At 30.9% G+C, this 23,652-nt stretch overlaps 1 protein-coding gene across 2 annotated transcripts in view; it reads right to left on the bottom strand.

The window, feature by feature from the left end:
* The window catches only part of LOC125067421 (CCR4-NOT transcription complex subunit 6), a 197,373-nt gene extending 173,721 nt beyond the window's left edge, over positions 1–23,652 (bottom strand). For both annotated transcript variants that reach the window (XM_047676024.1, XM_047676025.1), the window contains exons 1-4: positions 23,502–23,652; positions 4,302–4,417; positions 3,478–3,671; positions 670–845 (exon numbers count right to left, since the gene is read on the bottom strand). In XM_047676024.1, coding sequence (XP_047531980.1) covers positions 670–845; positions 3,478–3,671; positions 4,302–4,409 — 478 coding nt within the window. In that variant the 5' untranslated portion in view covers positions 4,410–4,417; positions 23,502–23,652. The remainder of the gene's footprint in view (positions 1–669; positions 846–3,477; positions 3,672–4,301; positions 4,418–23,501) is intronic.

Raw genomic sequence — 23,652 nt, 5'->3', positions numbered from 1 at the left:
TATATTGGCATTCAAAATTATAGATAGTAATAAGAATGGGATACAGGTTACAGTGAGTTGAACATATCATTAGTAAGTTAAATCCATACTTCATCTCTATTCAAAGCTCTTTTCATAGCTTAGGTTAGAGGGCCCCCAGAGATCAGGGGCCCTGGTGCACTGCACCACCTGGCCCTACGATAGCTACGCCACTGGTAATAGTACTTCGATCCAATAATAAACTCACGAAACTGGTAACGCCATCTATTAAAACTAAAGAAATACTATATTATACGAAGTGTCTCGTTTCTTATTTTACTATAGCAAACAAATTACAGAAGTAATTTCTTCTGTAATTTGTAACATCTACATTCATTATACTGCACTCAGCACTTGGCATGAGTCAACTTGAGTTGTGTTGTCAATAGATGGCAGCACTAATACTATTGCGATAGAGGAGTTTTTAATTCACGCAAATACCTCCTAGTATATAATAATCTTAAGGGCATAGCGATTTCATACAATGATAGCTTATTGTATAATATAACATTCCTTAACTATATTTTTTATATTCAGTGCGGCTTTAAACACATACTATATACATATCAAATATATTTTATATCTTTTATATTTGCGTATTTCAATACTAATTGCTTCTTAGTAACACGATTAAGTAGAAAAATAACTTACCTTGTAAATTGTCGAGGAGGTACGTCAGCAGCTTAGCGGTTCCGTTGTTGTCGTTGTAAATGGAGAGCATTTCCTTGCTGAGCGGGTTCCCTTGAAGACCGAGCAGCTGGAGATGAAACAGCTTCCCGAGATCGTATGGTAATACCCTGAGGTAATTGTTGTGTAGGTGAAGTTCTCTGAAAGAGAAGAGACATTGAGTTTAATTATGATTATAATTAGAACAGCGAATTATTTACAAAATCTTGAAAAGTTTTGATATAGCCCACAAGATGCCTAGTACGCTTGGATGTCCGTTCATTAGGGCCGGTTTTAATTACGCAAGTGAAATATCGAAGATCCGGTTATATGGAGGGGTCTTAGCCAGAAATTCTTACGACCTTCGACACAGATTTGAGGAATACTCGGAGAAGTAATGATTATTATTGAATCTCCAAAAATCTTAATTATTTCATAAACAGAAATAATATTTCATAAAGATAAATCAAACAATCAATTAGAGTTCATCTTCGAAAAATATTATTTCTAGAATAGAATATATTTTTTACAAATAGACGAGCAATAAAAGTAGCAGCCTATAATAAATCCTCTGTTTTTGTAATACCGACTGGTATATGGCTAATTCCTTATAAAAGTACTTATTTTTGGAAAAGTTTGATGGGTAAGGAAGGCCGCGTTAATTTATTTCAAATTTTACCAAATTTACATACCACCTATAACAGCGACGCAAAATAAGTTTCAAGACACTTGATGAGATCTGAGAGGGAACGCACTGCCTAGCAAGGGCCTGGTGCGATATTCCACGGGTTGTCACTTTTAAAACAGATGTTTTATTTTTAACAACTGACAATCGATGACAGGTTCACTGACCACTACGTCAGGTCATCGACTTCTTACCTTTATTTATATATTCAAATATAAAGTGTCTAAAAGTTACCCACGGTTACATTATTTAGAATTTACGTATTCGTTCATACATATGTATAAACGAGGATTTTCCTTGTTTTGTTATATATTTAAAAAAAAAAACCATTTAAATCTAGCATGGCAACAATTTTCAAACAAATTCATTTATAATAAAAAGTTCTATAATAAATATTAATAACGTTATATATATTCATTATAAATATTAAACGATTGTTTTGAATTCGCAATATGTTTACTAATATAGTCATATAACACGCTTATCATGGCAAGACAGAGTTCAATGACCTTGTATATACGCAGGCTGTTTGTTTTTAGCGAATATATAAATATGATTACGCGCTGGCGTTTTTAATCTATTTATCAGAATGATCTTTATGAAGGTGATAGTGAAGTCGATTCTATCAAGAAGCTATATATAAATTTATTAATGCTAAAATACTTAGCGTCTAATATATAAACATATATGCTAATAAAATATTCGCTTTATTATAAATACAAAGGTAAACTTGTTTATAAACAGGTCGGATAAATATTTTGTTTTGGTTTGATTACGTGGTAAATATATGTTAGTATAGAGAATTAGTATTTTATTTTAATTATTACAAAACTTCGTATGAAAAGTATGTTTTCTGAAAATTCTGAAAATCTACAATCCGATGTGAATTATTGTATAACATTCATCTCTATCTTTCCGTATAGCGGGAGATACTTTTACCCAACGTTTAGTTGTCAAGTGACCGTTATTTATATAAAAAGCCTGAAAATCGACTTCGTTTTAAACCGTTGCGATTGCCATCAGTGGAGACGATTTTGACTCTACTATAGATTCGACCCGTTCTCTAAGAATATTAACGCCCCAATCTAAATGCAACAATTTTAAAAGCGTCAAATGTTCCTGTGATACCTAAATAGATATATACTTCTTACATGACTATTGTCTATGGTCAAAGATAACTTGCCATCGGACTGGCCATTTGCTACGTGAAATAAACGTATGAGAAAATAATCATCATAAGTAACAAAATTTAGAAACCATATGTACATATTTCTTACGAATGCATAGATTAATAAGGAAAAAATCTATATACGGTTAAGTAAATTCAACGAATCAACAATTCTAATTCACTGGACGGCATTCTTTATCTGTAGGTTTGCGCGAACATTAAACGCCAATGATAATAATTATACACAACATGCGAAACGCTTTCTCTGATAACGTCTTTCGTTTTGATATTCGAATGAATATGATTTTTATAAAACAAACTTATATCACATTTTTTATCAATAACTTTTTAATAGATAGTTTATGTAAATATAAAATGTAAATCATAGAATATAGAATTACGTATATATAATTCAATTCTTAAAAACATCTTGGTATTTATTAACAAAGATTACGTTTAAAATGTATTTTTTTTATATCAAAATTTAAAAAAAACACTACACATTAGCCAGACACTAATTTATGTCATTTTATCATCATTTTTGTAATTTATAAATAAATTGATGACATACAATACGATACAAGGTTATAGGAAAGGTACTCCATACAAGATGTATGTGCAGTTTATTTATAAAGAAAATGATATGATGTAAATATATAGTCTATAGCACTCAGGAATAATGTAGATTAATACCACCAGTGACAAAAAAAAATTAATAAAAAAAATGTGCGTTAACATGGAGTACATTTATTTATTGCCAAATAGTTATTACCAATTATAAAAAAGTGTAACAAATACGTTTTCTTTTCGTAGAGAGAATCTACACTCCGTCATGTACACCGGTTACATGTAAACGAAATCTTTAAAATGAAGCTTCAAATAGCATTTTTAGATTTTACTTGTATGAAGTATAATTCAGTCAAAAGATTCTTTAGACTACCTTAGCTGTATCAAATCTCCAAGCTCAGCGGGCAAGGTTCGTAGTTTGTTGTTGGACATGTCGAGCGTGTGAAGATTCGCCAGCTGGCTGATGTCAGGCGGGATCCTCTGCAGGGAATTGTCGTTCAGGTACAACGCGGTCAGGTGCGTCAGTTGGAACAATGGAGGCGCCAGAGCGCGCACACCTCCTGTTATCTGTAACATGGAAAATATCCTTAAAATATTTTAATCGAAATGTTCACATGTTCAACATTAACGACCTGCAAAGTCACGGCTAGTCAAGTCTAATTTTATTTATAAGGAGTAGTTTTTGAGCTCACTGCTACCATCTGCTCGAATCCAACCCCTGTTTCCTTTTCCTTCACACAATTCATGATTACCAGTCCGAGTTTAAACCCGTAGTCATCTCATCTATTGTTTAAATCTTGGTATTATTTTATTTTCTAAATGTAGTAAATGGACCTAGCTCAAAAGATCTGATCCCTTGTGACTTTTACATCCATATGCGCAAATTATAAACTATCTTAAATTAAAACAGCACAATTACACGATGGCTTAAGATCTAAGATGATGAATTAATTAAAAAAATGCCAAAACAGACATTTCCTAATCTGTTTTGGTTTACAAAGGTTATAAGAACATAAGGTCATTGACTTTAATGTCAATATTTAGGCTAATTTTAAAACCTAATCTTTTCAATTTGATTTAATTTACATCGTCATATCTCGCGATATGATATCATATAATCGTGACTTTCTCTTAGCAACTTACCTTATCTTTAATTACTTCGCTAATTCGAAGTATTTGATATCGAGCATCACTCACCTCAAGCGTAGTCCAGCCTCCGCGCCTGCCAGATGCCCGCTCCGCTTCCGACATAATGTGGTACGTGCGCCCGCTAGCGCCCTCATGCTTGTCTTTATTGCGAGACATTCTGTCACCTGGAGCGGAGAACACCAAACAAACGATCAAATATCTGCATATATATCAAACATAAAACGTTGATCGAAGTTTAACTTTAATCTAAACGGTGATTGGTTAATGACAACCATGACGCAATAGGTGACCAATCAGTGTTCAGTATTTAGTCAGATTAGGAGTTAAGAGTCTAAACAAGAAGTGACGTACGAACCAAGACATACAACCAAAATATTTTTAATAAAATTCAAATTTACTCAGAAAATAAAAACATTTTCTATCAAAAAAACAACAAATACAAATATCTATTATAAACGTACGTAAAACTTTATTCAGTACAAATTCGAAAACTATTTCTTTAAAAACTAGATCACGAGACACTTGCCAATCAGAATCGAGAGGCAAATGATTACATTAAGATGCTATTTTGTTCTACAGACGTTAATTACGATACCTTTACCTACTTAATTTACATTGAGTTTTTCTAAATTGTATTTTATCTACGTAATTAAATGGATTATTAGCTACTGATCTATTATTTCATTCATGTAATCAATGTTAACTAAGTTACAAATTTAATAACAAAATTATTAAGAACTCGTATAATTGTTGAAGAACGTTCTGGACTGGAACGTTAGCTTGAAAGGGAAGTTATCAGATCATATTCGAAACGGGAGACGTAATGTTATAATAATCGAGTTAACGCTGATGTATTCTCTTGGAAGACTGTTGTAAGTTTCATAATGTAGTCTCGGGTGAATTGATACGATTACTCCGCAATTAGATAAGATTCTCATTTATTATTTCATATATAATAAGTTCTCGTTGTATCGAGAAAAATGCAAATACATTTTTATGTCCAAGGTAGATTTAGGCTGTTGCCAGACTTTCGTCTGAGAGATTGTCGATGACGATGACAGTTTCTACTTTTTTACCGAATCATCGCTACACTGCTAGAGAGTCCATGTCAATCCATCGATCGAGGTTTGATCGTCGTTTTATCGATCAACTAAAACTATGGTTTACGGCTTAACAATCTATATTGTTGTTGATTATGACTAAACAATCAACGGTTTCGATCGATGATCAAACCATTGGTAAGGTAGAATCATTAGATGATCTGGACCTGACAGGTAAAAAATATAATTATTCGAATAATTTGTGTTGAAGAATACATCCTGAGATTATCTTCACGTGTCTGATAATATTCTGCCTCTGATGTGTCCACCAAACCACTTACGAACAGCGTAGTGGAGTAAGCTCCAAACTTTCTCCTGAAGTAGAGGTTGAGGGCATTTACGGGCTGCTGCTAATAACCTCCTAATTTCATTGAAATACAGTTAGCCATTTGCGTACTACTTTTAAAAACTTACATCCTTTCACTTTTATTTTTATGTTAGATGTTTTAAATAAAAATAATAAAAAAATAAACTTCTGTAATGAATGAAGGATTTTATAAAAATCATAGTATTATGTTGTTGTATGGAAAATTAAAATAAACGCCTTTGGGAGGCTATTTGCAAGTACTTTGGTATTGTTGTTATGTAATCAAACATAAATCATATTCTCAACATGGATTTCAACCAATTAATGCGTATAACTCAGTATCTCATTACTTGCCTACTAGTCTTGCGTTCATTTAAAAATTTTTACATTCCAAAAGATATTATGTTTTATCTTAATATAAGTTATCTTTTAAGATTTTTAAGGTTTTATATAAGCTTTTTTTAGGAAATTGAAGAAGCTCAAAATCATCAGATTTTCAAACTATGACCACTTCAAAATCTGTTTTACTTTGACAACTAAAATAAAAAAAATAAAAACTTATGATATGCGATTATATGCGACTCCTTACGATACCAAATAGTATATTATAAAGAGGAATATTTCGTTATAAATAATAGATACATACAATTATATATAGTACCCGTTTGTACAACAAACAACAGCTTGTAAGCCCACAGCTGGGCTTACTCCACTCTTAAGGAGAAGAGGTTTGAAGTTAACCATCATGCTAATACAATGCTTTTTGGCGGAAAACGCAAAAATTCATTCGAGGCTTGCAATTAAACTAAATAACAATTAAGCACAAAAAATTAAGTGGTGCTCGCTCGGTTTTAAACCCACCATCTTCAGTTAAGATTCACCAGGTCTAGCGATTGGCTACCTTACTGTAATACCTGAAAGTATCATTATTATTATTTTTCTTATTAGACTTAACGTATTACAGTGTTATGTATCTGGCTCATTCAAAGTTACCACCAGTTTGATGTGCTCTCTACAGTGATAAACCGACAATTAACTCAACCGTTATTTAATCAATATGGTACATAATATATTTATATTTACAATTATATTAAATCCTGCACGATAAATAATCAACGTATCAACGTTATCTATTAAAAACCTTGTACAGAACAATACCTCTTGTGTGTATTTATCTTAGTTTCTATTTTATGTTAGAATATAATACAATAGTAAAACAGTTAATGCTTGCAATGTAATTATTATAATTATTTTTAAATCGTTACGAGCGACAAAAATTCGAAAAATAATTTAAGCAAGGGCAATTAAACGGACGCTTAATCTGTTCGCATTAAATAAAAAGTTTATTTCTGGTAATATAATAAATTAACAGTTACATTGCTGATTCACTACCAAAGTAAATATAACCAACGGTACTTTTACCATGAAAAAAAAAAAATTAATCTGAATCCGTCCAAATCTTCGAGCGTGATTAAACAATAAACAGACACACAAACTTTCGCATTTATATATTAGCAAGATAATGAAATCATATGATAAAAAGAAGACGTTACACGAGCAAATTATGAAATATACAAATATATGATGACACGACGATTGTATGACCCACTCCCAGAGCACAATACCAAGTAATACACCAAAATTATACCCGTAACATGCAAACCGGCGCACGTGCATCACGATGTATTCGCACTTTCACGACCAATACGCTCAACGTACTGAAATGCTTTACCGATTCGTATATTTTTAGAAACGCAATAACAAATTGACGAAAATCTAGACAAAGATAGACATCGACTTAATTTGACGTACTCTGCAGTTCGAGACATGAAAATCATTTAAGAATCATCATCGACATCTACAACATACTAGGCGCTTTACATTAGCAGCCAGTAAATTTCCCACTGCTGGGCTAAGGCCTCTTCTGCGTTTGAGGAGAAGGTTTGGAGCATATTCCACCACGCTGCTTCAATGCGGGTTGGTAGAATACACATGTGGTAGAATTTCGATGAACTTAGATACAAGCAGGTTTTCCCACGATGTTTTCCTTCACCGCCGAGCATGAGATGAATTATAAACACAAATTAAGCACATGAAAATTCAGTGCGCTTTAAGAAATACAATCCATTCCTTAACCTTAATCATGAATGCATCACTAACCATAACAACTACGATGTTATGTATCTTGTGCCTGTAATTACGCTGGCTTATTCGCCCTTCAAATCAGAACAATATAAAGTACTATAGTTTGGCGATAGAATATATAGATAGTTTAGATAACAGAATTATATTCTCCCGATGTCTGTATACGTAACCGTTGTCTATAAATACGCTTTAGGTATCGTACACAATTAAATGTAAAGCGTATCCTTTTGTGTACGTACTGTTTTACTATATCTATAAGGCTTATGTAGATCCTAAAAATGACTTCTAAAAAGCAAACGAGCGAATAATTCTATATTTTATAGAAACATTAATGAAGGAGTAAAAGGGAAAGTCGTGCGATAATAGCTTTTCTCAGCTATAGTTAGGCTGGATGGGTATGCTGGCTGTCGTTTGGAACTATTTAGAAGGTAGAATTTCGTCTAACACGTTTAAGTTACTTTACGATGTTTTCTTATTATAATTACTGCCGAGCTATATTTTTAATTTCCTACGAGGAGGCAGACTGGCAAAATAACTGAAGTAAGTGGCAACTATTGCCCTTAGAAATGATCACTGTAAGAAATAGTAACCATCTCTTACGACGGTAATACGCCACGTACTAGTGCTTGGTATTAGTGCTTGGCGGCAGTATGTATGACGATTGGGTGGTACCTACCCATAAAGGCTTGCTCCAAGCCCATATACCAAATAAGTTCTATAAATAAAAAAACATAAAACTAAGTGTCGTTGCGCCGAACTTGAACCCGATCGCTTGTTAAAATACACTTGTCCTATCCACTGCACCATCTCGACTCCCCAATTATTTACTATGAGATTATTTCGTGACGAATAACAACGCTTCTAGTACATACGGATTTCGTATAATATTATAATTACATAATTTATTTGAGTAAAATTATTTTACCGTGAGTTAAGTGCTTTACACTTTCGCGTATAAGAAGTCGTTATTAGAAGCTAGTTAATCTTTAGTTTTATTATAAGTTCTTAACCATTCTGTAATGGAAATGCATTTAAATTTACGAGCGTAATTAATAATCAATCTATTATAAAGTCTCTTGATTTCAAAAAGTCAGATTTCTAGTCAGATATGATTAAGTCACAACAAATTTTGGATAAATATCTTCGAATGTCCGATCTTAAATTAGAGATTCGTTTTGTATAAAAACATATAATCAGTATATGTGTCACTTGTCGTATTACAGATGCAATTTTTATGCACCGTTGTTTTTTAATTATAAATAATTATAATAAATGATCATCGTAAAAGCTTTTAGAAATTTAGAAATCCATATTATCCATAATAAATATAATTTAAAAAAAATGTTTTCAAACGCTTCATTGACAAAAACATTGAGATACCTTCTACATACGTATATATAGTGTCATATCTATAAAGCACGTGTTTCGGATTTTTTTGAATACAATGGATAATTGATAAAAAAGTAGTGTTTTTGTTAAATATTGTTGTTAGTACGGTCATAAAAATACAAATTTCCAATAACAATCATGTTTTTGATGGTTTTATTGCGGTATAGTTTATCTGTCGACAAAAATTAGGGTGATTCCAACTTATGAACGGTAGTGTATATAGTGTTATATCTATAGAGATTATCTGTGCATACAAACAGGAAACTCAACACAGAACACGATTTTAAAATATAATAAAGTGATATGCATCATTAAATGTAATAATTATCAAATATAAAGGATGTCATATCACTGTAAGTCAACTTTAAAACTTAATAAGTAAAATATAAATTATTTTTCAAGCAAAGCAGTACTGTCGTTAAGTAATATTGTGACGGTTCAATTTTGTCAGAAGGACGCAGATTGATGATCGATCTACCGATTAATACAGATTTGAGATGTACTTTATTACATACATATTTAAATCTCCGATTCTTATGAGATTGTTTAGTCTACAGCATAATATTAAGAAAATATATGAACAGACTGTATTCTAAGTACAACAACACCAGCTCTAAAATTTTTAATCTTGACATGTTTTGTGCCTTAATTAAATTTAAGAAAATAAATTAATAAACAATTAATACTTTAATTCATATTATTTTTCATTCTTGGTTTCTATTTTTTTTTTACATTAGCAGCCTGTAAATTTCCCATTGTTGGGCTAAGGCCTCCTCTCCCTTTCAGGAGAAGGTTTGGAGTATATTCCTCCACGCTACCCCAATGCGGGTTGATGGAATACACATGGGGCAGAATTTCGATGAAATTAGACACATGCAAGTTACATCACGATGTTTTCCTTTACCGCCGAGCACGAGAGGAATTATAAACATAAATTAATTTTCTATTAGTATTCTAAAATATAGTATTATTTAATTATTATATTGTTAAGTTAATTTAAATGATATATCAAAACTAAGAAATTGTTTTAAGTATATATAACATAGTTGTAAGTTTTTAATAAGTGTGATTGTTGATGAACCTATAAATAGATAAAAAAAAAAAAAAAATTCGTAAATGTATAACGAAATCTATGAAGAATTAAATATTGCCTCAACCACAATACAATATCTTGGCGTAAAATTTTTTTTTTCTCATTGCGTATAAAATATAAATTATCATACCGACATTACGTCACCATTTCAAACTGCAAACTGCGATGCGTATGATTTTGCAACCACAACCAAAAATAACGATAATTCTCCGTTGTACATAAGTAGGCCAATTTCTAATCCATTCAAGTCAGAACCAAAATCGGTTGCCTAACTCCGCAGTTCAGCTGCTAATCGGCACTGATACAAACTATATTATGAATTTGTAACAAACCTTGACATATTGATTTTCAATTAAACGTAAATACATAACAAATAAAACAAAATAGGTCATCGTTTTGTATGACCCTGAGATTTTTTAAAGGTAACAATGTTACCGACGGATGATAAATTAAGTAAATGAACACTGTTATTAAACAAGTATTTATTCTATCTATTGTTGTTGACAATGTAATGTGTATTCAATGATTTACATAATGAGTTTTTATTGATATTTTTATACATTAGCTGAGGAGAAGGTTTTGGGTTTACTTCCATCAAGCTGCTAAAATGCATGATATACACGTGGCAGATTTACATGAAACTTGTCTAAGTTTAACTTCATCGGCTGACATGATATGAAATATAAAAACCTTAGTACATAAAAACTCATTGGGGCAGTCCCGGGTTTAAGTCCGGATACATCGGTTAAGATTAAAGTATTTTAACCAATGGGACATATCTATCTGACTATAATATACAGCTGCAGTGTTTGTAAGTTTGCACTTATCACAGGAAATGCAAGTTTGATTTTAATAATTATTTTTGTAATAGTCTTATTAAGTAATGTATGTAGAATACTTCTCGCTACTAGGTTAAGGACCAAAACAGAAATATTAAATCACGCTCTGGCAACTTTACTCGTATTCAGTAAATTAGCTCATGTGTATTTAAAGAACATGTACCTTTATAACTCAAATCAAATGAACCCGCGTTAAATGCATCCATGTTATGAAAGGGTTTAAGAAAACCAATATATTTACTGCTGTGGCAGTCCATTAGCAGTGTCAGAAGCACACATTCAGGGCTGGATATCCATTAAGCAGTTTAGGCTGCCTACGGGCCCCAAAATTTGCCAGGAATTGGGAAATTTTATTTGATTAGGGCCTTCGTATGATAGGAAAAAAACGCCACTGTTTCGCATAAAAATACCTTGTTGGAATTAATACGTTATAGTAAGCTAGAAAAGGGTATAAGGGTCTCGAGAAATGCTTTGCCTAGGGTCTCCGACATAGTTAATCAGGTTCCGCACGCATTAGTTTATACCTAATTACTATATAGGACTATGTGGAAGGTTTTTAGTAAGTAAAAGAATATCCCTACTTCTATAATAAATGCGAGTGTGTTTAGTTTCGTTCCTAAATCCCTTCAACGGAGACTTGGTCAAACAGACAATTATATTAATCGTTATAATGTATGTGCCGTAAAGAGACATTGGCTTTATATCCCTAAATTTGCACAGAGGTTTAGTCGCGGGTAAAAAAGTATTATATCATAAAGCCAACCCAATGGAAAAAGTTTTACGAACTTTAGATATTAACGAAAATCCGAGTCTCGTAAAAGTGTCGGTACACATGTGCTATACTTAGAGTTTACAATAAGTTTTCTAAATTATATTGTTTACTAGCTGTGCACGCGATTTCGTGTGCGTTTGAATTTAAATAAAATTGAATTTAATAAAATTATTGTTGTAGCTGTAAGTTACTCCTTATTACATCTACCTATCTGCCAGTGAGAATCCCGTCAAAATCGGTCCAGCCGTTCCAGAGATTAACCGGAACAGACAGACAGGCAACAATTCGGTATATGTACCGTATATATGCATTTAGTAACAAGCGGTTATTTTAATATTACAAACAGACACTCCATTTTTATTATATGTACATATACATATAGATGTACAATCTTTACAAGCTTTCATTTATATTCAGCAGTGCGTGTGTATGTGTGGGGGGAAATCTTGGCCATTAATTTTAACTAATATAACTCAACCCTATAGAGATAACGTGTTGGTCCCACTTTTGGGGCTGGTGACAATTCATCCAATAGACTAATAGATCAATAGACCAATAGATCTAGAATATTATAAGTGCGAAAGTAACTTTGTCTGTCTGTTACGCTTTCACGACTAAACCACAGAATCAATTTAGGTGAAATTTGGTACGAAGCAAGTGAAGTGTAGAGTTGTATGCAAATTCTAGAAGGACAACAACAACACCAGCCAATTATTAAATAAAAAGATTTTAAAATTTTTCTTAGACAAAATATTTTCAGTATTTATGTATTTTAATTTCTTAAAATGTAATAGAATACGTATGCTACATACATAAAGTGACTATTTTGAATGATAAAATCATAAATTACTTGAATACTACTCATCAATTACATCAATTACTCTTCGTCGAATAGTATTAAAAATAAAAACATTTTTACTACTTATTTACAAATAAGTGTACTCTCAGCAGCAATTTTATATTTTAAAACTGTTTTTACATTTTATTGGCTGTGAAGATATTCCGTTGAAGATTATTAATAACATATTTTTAATCTGTACTGAATTTATTTATTTCATATATTAGGAATCCTTTTAAGCAACTGCGTTCCACGAATAGACGTAAGAACGGAAAATTTTCTTTCGAAATCATTTACACACTTACGAAATAACATCTAGAGGATATTTTAAAGTAATTAATTTAAAGATTAAACTTTTTCGTCTTAAATGTTTATTATAATACATAATATACGCATCATATAATTTAAGTCAATATGAAATACGTTCTATACATCGTATTTTATACATTTCAAATCCAAAATAATTTTACTTTCTTAATACTTTTTATGAATAAAAAAATGTAAAATATAAGCTAACAAAAATAAAAATTATGGAAGAGTTTGATTTATAATCTGTATACAGAACTCAGGACACAATTTAAGTTATTCGAATAAGTGTTCAATATGAAATAGCACATGAGCTAACATTGTTGTGAAATTTTAGCTTTAAACAATGGTAATAGGTTACTAGGAAAAAAACTAGCAATCATAAACACACAACAGAACAGGCAACACTACAAAACTAACAAATTAACACGTTTGGGTAGACCGGGGTCAGTTTCCTGAAATTTTCTGAAATCTTAATCAACCTATGACCACGTCTAGTGTGGCTTTATGCAAGGCCTATATTGATATGTTAAAAATAGGTTTCAAACGAAACATTGACATACCAAACTCCCCTTCCCATTAAAAATGACTGACTGAAAACAAATTAATTAACTTCACACGTCATTCTTCTTTAAGTCAAGTTAAAAATAATGACATAAGTATAAAGTTCATTTGGAAAGCATATGTAAGATGTTACCACAAAAATATTCAAAAGCAAGATTGCTTTCATAATACCTCTAACGAGTTTTTACAATTAGTCTACCTAAACTTTGTACCATCCAACTAAGGTCTCCAATATACCAAATTTATATAAAGCGTTGTCACTTTACAAAAAAAACGTATTTATAATGTAATAAGATATACTTATGGCTATATAAAATGTGTAGTGATAATTTCTTAAAGAATATGTCATGAATTTAAAACACACGAGGGAAAAGGAGATCTTGCTGCTTTAAAAGAAATCAAAACATTTAACTCTATTTCTCAAACGACTAATTTTTATAATTCAGTGATATCGTAACTCGTACGTGTACGTCAGAATAGAACGTGCATCGTTTCCATCGAAGACTTTAATGAGAATTGAATCAAAATCTATTACGCAAGTTTAAACTGTAAAGACAACGTACAACATATGACGCGGCCAAGACTACGTTGTACGGCGATCTGGTTATGATGATGTGGAAGAGTGAAAAAAAATATCTTATGTATTAAATAACATTCCTGTCACTGTCGTTCATAATCTATCATAATTCTAAATTTCATCAAAATCCTTCTAAAGGTTAAAGGGTCCTTATTTTGAAAAACAAGTGTAGTTACCTAATTAAATGAAAATTCTCTTCACAATAATTCGTTCCTTTAGCATAGAATAGAACTATCACTAAATTCTCATATTCATTACCTAAGTTCTTTTTGAAACAATTAAAAAGAACCATTCATAAGAGTCTTTGTTTCGCTAAACGTTGTTTAACATTACCGGTAACGCTTTTCAGTTACTTTAAACAGTTCTTAGTCATTTATACGACTTCAAGTAAACGAAACCGAGTTAAGTCTTTGACTGTATTTATTGTTTAGCAATTAAAAACGTATCGCATTAGAACTTGTTCCATATTGGTTTTAAGAATTTAATTGAAAACTTTACATATATTATATATTGTATTAATATAAATACGAAAGTAAACGTCTGTCTGTTGCTCTTTCAGGGCCAAAACACTGAACCGATTTTGATGAAATTTCGTATGTAGCAAGCTTGAACTCCAAGGAAGGACACAGGCCTTTTTATGCTTAACACCTAAAAACCGACTTCGATTAAGAAATTTGTTGATACAAAACTCTAATATAAATAGATATATACAAAAGAAATTTGATAGATATCGCTTCAAATCGAATCGAATGTCTTGTCTAAGTCCAAGAAAATCGTTGAAAAATTATATACTCGGTAATTACAAACAGAACATATAAAGGTATATTATTTAGGCGATTGAGTCATTGCAACGGCAGGGACAAAGGGCATAAACACCTTTAACCCCAAGGTTAATATTTCTTACAGCAGCAATATCTATGAGCTGTGGTGACAACTCACTGCCATCATGTGGTGGCTTATTTGCTCGTCGGCCTAACTGTTATATATTTAAAAAAAGAGATTTTTAACTTCGTTTTCATCTATAGATCTAAACTCTCACGAAGGCGTTGTGTATGCATTATGCAATTCAATATTGCAATTATTGCTGACTAGACAAATCGAACATATATCATTTAGATATATTGTGACCTTTTCAACAACGGAATCGACAATCACTATGTGATTTTTCTAGACCCGCAGTAGCTACCATCTAACATTAAAACTTTTTATTGAGATAGAAAGTTTAATTACAATAAGTAACACGAGAATTGGCGTCGCAGTTGGCTTTAGGATTATTTGATTTTTCTTACAATGTCTATACATGCGGATAGAGGTGACATTTACTATCAGATGACCCATTTGCCCTTCCTGTTATACACAAAAAAAGTATTTCATACTACCTATTTATATTTCTATCGATGTATTAAGGTATGTGGAATGTATTCAAATGAAACTCGTTTCGTATTAGTGTACCATGTATGTGTGTGTGCATAATACTTTTCGTCCTGAGTGATGAAAGGGCTTCCATTAATGAATGAAAATAAAAACTACGAGAATACTTGCTCTTTTATTTAATCTTTGGCTTTTAATTAAGATTCGCATGTTCATTGTTAATAGAGTTAAAGAAAATGTAGTATTATTTCGTAATATAATGTTGCCATCTTCTTATTAAAGTCAAGGAAAATAAAAATGAAAAACAAATCTTTACGACTGCAACAAATTGGCCGGTATTAAAACATAATATGGCCTTATTCACGTTAATATTATTTACGCATATGTTATCATTCACAAGCATTTCATAAACATACTTAGTAACGACAAAAACAAAGTCATTATTTTGACTACGAAAATATTTCATGTAAATTAATTTTTTAGTAAAGTTTTTGAGAAATAAAAATTTCAAAAATTGCTTGCAATATGTAAACAATTCTATAAGGATATAAACTACGTATAGTCTTAAAAATATAATGAAGAACTATACAGCCTTTTTAGGTTAGAGACATAGGCTAACCCATGGTCTCGCACGGCAGTGCACGGAACCACGCTAAACGAATATATCATATATCATTTGTCAATGAAAGACGTTCATAATGGCTGAACGTCATTGACTCACATATCTGATTGCAAATCGATTGTGATGTCCTAAGAGATGCGAGATGCTAACGAGGTTCTGGATTTAATTTTGAAAGGCCAAACGTCATGTGCCGACAAAATTAGAACCTTAATCTGATAACGAACAAATTCACACTGAAGAACGACATCTCGAGTAAATGGCGGTTAAACTAATAACACTTAGTTTCCGACTCCGCAAAGTTAATACATACTTCCTTGTGCACGGTATTCGTTTCTATAACAAGAATCCACAGCTACTGTTAACTTGGCCTATTAAAAAATTTAAAGCTCATGACAAAAAAACATTGATCAATAAGGTATATTAACCAATACAAGATTACATTAAAGATAAAAATCCTGGACTTAGTGTTTATTGGTTTCTGGGCAGGATATATAAATATTTAATTGTTCTTTACTGACATAATCTGTAATTAAAATGATGGAAAAAAGTAACTACTGAGGTTCTTGTCGATTCTGCTCGATAGAATCTACTTTCCGAAGCAGTGTTAGCTTTACATTTAATTCAACACCGTAACATGACGATTCAAAGCCTACGACTACGACTGCCAGTATCCAATATTATTTGATCGTTGCACTAATGAAATTATCATTTGTCACCTTTGATCATTCTTTTGTTTAGAAGTGTAACTTTGAGTAAAACACCAAATGATAGATTTACCAAGAACCGTCTGATTCCACCTTAATGTTGAATTGTACAAAAACAATGTAACAACGTTAGTGACTGTTTGTTTGTTATTTAACTACGTGTTGAAATCAACACGTTTCACTCAGAATCCTTTAAATCGGCTCTAAGTTAGTTTATAAATCAGTATTAGTTTATAATTATTCAGTACCTCCAGCTCGATCTTAATATATCTAACATCGATTAACGAGAAACTTGGATAAACTTTAATATGTCAAAGTTACGCTAACCTAGTATTATAAGTTTCACACAGTACATACTTAATGACATTCAGAGGCTTTCCACGACGAGGTATAATAATAACAATGATTACTCTTCACAAAAACAGAACTTAAATAATTAAAAAGTGATGATTATATCTAACGAGATTATATAATCATATAATATTCAAGAATAAACGAAAACAATAATTTTATATCATTTTAATGATTTAACGAACAGTTAGATATTATGTGTAATAAACGTGAGAAACGGACATCAATGTACTACTACACAAAAAATATACCTGGTCTTTATATATAACGTAGGTATTAAAACTAGTTACAAATGTTATAGTTTTTATAAATATTAATTTATTCAAAATCATCATTGTTTTACAAACATGTTTAAAATATACCTAATATGTAGTTAAATTATTAGTATACACAGTACTAGTAGTAACCGTACTTAACGATACTTTGAAATCCCTTGTCGGACAAATTAGAAGTTATTGCATGTATCTTGGGATAAACACGAAGAACTCGCAAAAGTTCAAACGCGGATGAACTTTTTCGGATTTCATCGGATGTTCCGTTAATGAGAGTGAAAAAAAGGTAATGCGCTTGTGCACTCACAAACACACACACTTGTTAATTATATTTATCTTTTAGAATATAGCTGTAGTCAGGCAGAAGGATATCATCATTGCTGTATCCTAATAATGATATTTCGTTTAAAGGCATTTATGTAAATTTATTTATACGCAACTAGGCACGTCTGTGGTCACATTTTTAATGTTAATAATAACATTTTTAGTATCCTTATCTGTGGTAGTCTCTGCTTTCGAATTCGAATAAAATGTTTTATATTAAAAACGACGTATATGATGTTCACGTATAAAAATATTAAATATTTTATAGATTTGTTTACGTAATATTTGCTTTTTAAAGATTCTTTGAGTGTGTACAGTATGAAATTTGACTACGTCACTTTTCTTCTTCTTTATTTAAGAATTAAAAAAAGAAGGAAAATAACAATTTAGTTGGTGCAATAATATGATATCACGCGAACACCTTCGTATATTAGCATACTTGTATAAAAACAAACATGTTTTAAAAGAACAATAACCTCCACATATTATTTCTTAGATGTACATTAATACGTAAATTATTAATATTTAATTCATATATTTTGTGGAATATGTCATTCATATCGCGTATCAAATAAGGTTTATTTACATATAATTTATTTATATCACCAGGAAAACTTTCCCTATTCTTCAAAATTGTTATTAATAATAATTTAATTAACAAAACGAAAATTTACGATGACTATTTAATCGAAAATCTTTTATTATATTTGCATCGTACTTAATATGAATAATATATTAAAACAAATCATGTATAATTGACTTTATGAGTGATTGAAAGGTTGCTCAACCGACGAACTCCAATCAAAATCTAAGAGAATACGTGACCAGATTATAAATATTTTTATATTAACATTACTCTTCACACGTTTACATTTACAGATAAATAATGATGTATGTATGTATATAAATAAATTAATCAACATTTATAATGGCGTGGCTTACGGTTTCACTTGCGTGAAATTTTACCACGCACGTTCTGTATTCCGTTCGTTTTTACGTTGACTACATCTTAATAGTCACCATTAGTTACATTCGATACATTTTTAGAGTTCCCGACTAAAAATGGCTAAACGAGATCCTAATGAATCTTGACAGCACGTTTTTTTTTGTTCTATTTCCAAATATAAATTTTCTAAATACATTCAAAGGCAATTGACTAATTTAAAAGGTTTTAAAAAGAATCTTAACATCAATTGTTTTATTTTTTATTTTTAGATTCTGCTAAACTAATTGCGGAATCGAATCGTTATATTTACGCGTGTCGGACTAACTGTTCAGTTTCGTACTGATCGTTCGCGATACTAATGCTTTTTTGTTGACGCAACCATTTTTAGTTATTCTTTTTGCTTTCATTAAAAACTATGTATTCTTACCATGAAGAAATATGTTCTACTTATTTTATGAGAGTCGAGGCGATTAAATTAGCAAGGCCTGTAATAAATGAACGGAACATCATGTTGTGGTTTTGTGTATTACCTAATTAGGTATATGTACATGGTCAATAAAACTACACAATGTTTACACAACTAATATGTATTAAAGTCTATCTGTCGCGTCACGCGAAACCACTTTATCGATTAATAAAACGCGGCATTGTAATAATTGATGACCTAGGATAACAATTATAAGTTTTCTTGAGTGATTTTTTTTTTATTTTATTTTATTGATATAGGTAGGAAGACAAACAAATGAGCCACCTGACGGTAAGTGGTCACTACCGCATAAAGACATTGTCGCTGAAAGAAATTTTAGCCAATAACCATTCCTTAGATCGCCAATGAGCCACCAATATTGGGGACGTTGATGGGGAACGAAGATGTTGCGTTTCTTATGCCTGTAGTTACATGGGCTCACTCACCCTTCAAACCAGAACACAACATAATAAGTATTGCTGTTTTGCGGTAGAATATCGGATGAATGGGTGGTACATACCCAGTCAAGTTTGCTCAAAGCCCTACCACTAAATGAAATAATTTGTGCCTCCATCTGTCGAAGATGAAATAAACGATATTACAATATATTGCTTGTTTTAACGAGTGTTTATTTAACTTAATTTGTTAGTATTCGTGTATCTACACAATAAAATTTTATACACACTTTTAGTGCTAGTGGCAAAACATTTAGTATGTATATTAAATTGTATTCGTTTTAGTACATGGATCAAATTAATTTTAACACGTATTTTTAATATGATTCATGCTCCAATTGGTCGCTTTAAATATATCGAGAAATAGGTTTAAATTACAATACATTTAGTTGTATAAATGTTATGCATTCGTCAAACTGTTTCTACTTGACTAACCTAACTGATTCTATTAATATTGTGAGATACTGACTATTATTTATGTACATTTAAAAGAACTAAACCAATGATATATATTTCTCACAAGAAGCAGTCTGTAAGCGTTCCATAGCAAGGCAAAGCCTTCCTCTTTTGAGTAGGTAAAGTTGGAGCGTATTCCACGACGCCGCTGAAATGCGTGTTGATACATGCATCCTTACCATGTTTTCCTACACCGCGGCGTACTCTGCAGTGCTCTGATTTGAACCCATTGGGTATTAATTATTGGGTCATAGCGTCTCTCCTTTTTTGTTGCGTACAATTAACAATTAATTCTAACTCGTTAGTTCTTTAAAATTCGATGTGAAAATGTTTGAAACAGATGCAGCACTATTGTAAGTTAAATTTTTAACAAAAAATTCTCAACCATGATTTGAAGAGAATACAGTAAATCTATCGTAAACTATTCCATTTGTATAATATGTGATTATGTCATTTTGTCCGACTTCGGCCACGTCGGTCGTTCATCACGGAGACTAGCATCTCCGCAGGGTGGAGATTCTACGGCAGATTACAGATATGACACATTCCAAACACCGCGTTTCTACAGAAAAAAGTCAAAATAAAAACTCGAAAACTTTTTAATAGCCGGACCCTGAATTTCAATCTCGTTATCTGCACACTATATGCACGCAGCGTGCAATATATGCATAAGTTCTTTAAAAATGCTGTTTGGAATTTCAGGAACAACAAACGATACAGAGCTGATATTTCATTTCAGAAAAATTGCCTGACTGTTCACTTCACGCGGAAACCATTTGAGATATTCCGAACTCTGATTCAACGTACAAAATATTATCTATCTAAGAAATCTAATAAGTTTCCATTCAACACATTTATTAACAATACTTATTAACGCGATGCAACGTAAACTCACACGTAAATAAATATACATTGAGTAATGAAAAGGACCATTTACAATTTTATTTGATGAAGAAATTGTCTTATCAACTGTTTGAAATATAAAGTTAACAATTTCAAACTTAGTGATGACAGCCTGCATGTAAAAAAAACAGAACAAACTCTAGACCAATGAGGTGGAATAAGAGTTATTTTAATTTTTACTTTATTTATATAGTTTAATCAACATTCGTAAAGCTATGCTGGCTTACAGTAAAACCATCATTGCTGAAGTGAATAATAATTAAAAAAAAAAAATATTAAATGATGTATAAAATTTTTAGTAGTATTCTAAATATATATATATATATTTGAAAAGCTGATTCAACTTGTACTATTAGTTACGATATGAATAGCAATATATCCTTGATATATTATCAGTAATATTCTCGGTTTGAACAAAACATAGTACAATAGAGAAAAGGTGTGTGAAGTACTTCCACGTTTATATATAGTTATTAGTTCTGATAAGATTATTATTAAAACACTCTATATATTGTTATATGAAAAACCCAATTTATATGTGACATATTAAAACATATTTAATTCTGCTTACATTCCTATTAACATTTTTGGCCAATTGCCATTGTTTTAATGATATCAAACAATGTATTACATACAAACTTTGCATGTAACTTTATTGAAATGGACTTTAGAAATGGTATTCTATTTAATGATTATTTACATTTCCACAGATAATAAACATCCTATCAACTGAGCAATAAGTTCTATCACCATACTGTGTGTGCACATTTAAAAAGAGAAGTATCAACAATATAATCTTGTCTATTAAAGGATATATAATATTATTATATGTGGATAATTAGGATATATATATATGTGTAGTTTATTATTATACTTTAATATAAGTATTCTTAAATTATAGTTATTATCTCCTCTTTCTATCTATATCTGCTTTCAGTTGTTTTCGTTTTTAAACTTCTATCACTAAAGGTTGTCTGTTATATATGGATATGACAGAATATGGCCCGATTGTTTTACATCTCGCTTTATTAATATATGATTTGTTAATAGTAACATTATAATAAATATCACCATCAATTTATTTTATTAATCCTTCAGAGATTATTCAATGACACCTTTTTGCCTTAAATTACAAATTCACTAACATAATATTTTCTTTAAATATTTAAAAGTTATTACAGCTAATGTTAAATGATATATTAATGTCATTAGATAAATAATAATCTTGGTTAACTTATTACTTGATCGTTATGTTTGAGTGTATAATTTCCTTTTTATTTTAATACTTCAAGTTTTAACAAAATAGTTAAGCATGGGGCTTGTTTATATAAAGTTTCACATACACTTTAACTCTAATTTAGACATTAATTATATGTATACAAATATTTATATGAAAATTAGTCATATGCTTAATATATCTAGCTATAACAGGTCTAATATCTTAATCATCGATGACTAAGAAAACAAATTAATAATATATAGATAGTATTGTATAATTAAGGGATGATAAGTAATAATTTGTGAAATTGTTCATTAACTGATATATTAATAATTTTTTTGTGTGAATAGTCTCACTTAAAATATGACGTTTATTTATATGGTATAAAGCATTATTTTTACAAAAAAACCTTTCTTCATGTATACAATTTATTATTCTTGTAAATTGAGATTATTAATAGTTCTATTAATGATAAGCATATAAACTTCTGTCATAAAACCTAACCTATACTGAAACTTTATGACAAATGTAAATACTTTTACAGTATATTATAGCAATGGAATTGAAACCTAAGAATAAATAGCACTCAGTAATAAGAATTATTCAAGCTAACATTACTTTTGAAATTGGGGCCAAAGTCACAGAGACAAACATCTGACATTGAATTTAGATGTGAACACATTGGATGCTTACAATCAACGTTAAACGAGTCGTAAGACGACTTGATGCATTTTAATCGCTGAGTAACTACAACATATAAATATATCTCAAAGATATAAGCAATAATTATCTACAAAAACAATGATAGGAGATTGTTATTATACTAAAGTATACGAATTTAAATAGTAAGAACGATACCTTTTTAGTACCGCGAGGGGTCATTAGTGGTGTTAAAAAGGCTTTGTGTGATAAAGGATTATCTTCACTTGAGAAATATGGACAACGGGAGCGTTCCATAACCTCCGTAGTTCGGGAGGTAAACCTAAAGATTGAGATGAATTATTGGTCATCACAGGCTTCCGACAAATATATAAGACCTATTTCATGAAAAAAATACGGATTTAATTCATTAATTAGCCAATAAAAACGTAAATGCGTATGATCTTTGTATACAGCTGACATAAAAGAGATGGGTCGACGCACAGTTGACGGTCTACAAGCGCCAAATCACTATCCAGAGTTATGATTATTCTTAACTTCAGAAAACTATTTTAATAAAAATTGCATACCTTCATCTACTCCTTAAAAGCTTATACTTTAATTTGGATTATAGTAACGAGATAAAAATCACTGTAAACACACAATAGCACAATCTTGACAAACACCACATCAAACGTCCATTTACCGACTGCAGCGACAATCGACATTAGCGGCAAAGTG

This window comes from Vanessa atalanta, chromosome 11, assembly GCF_905147765.1.
Source record: "Vanessa atalanta chromosome 11, ilVanAtal1.2, whole genome shotgun sequence".
NCBI lineage: Eukaryota > Metazoa > Arthropoda > Insecta > Lepidoptera > Nymphalidae > Vanessa > Vanessa atalanta.
The sequence above is the reverse complement of the archived record's forward strand: the minus strand, read 5'-3'. Positions and strand labels throughout refer to the sequence as shown.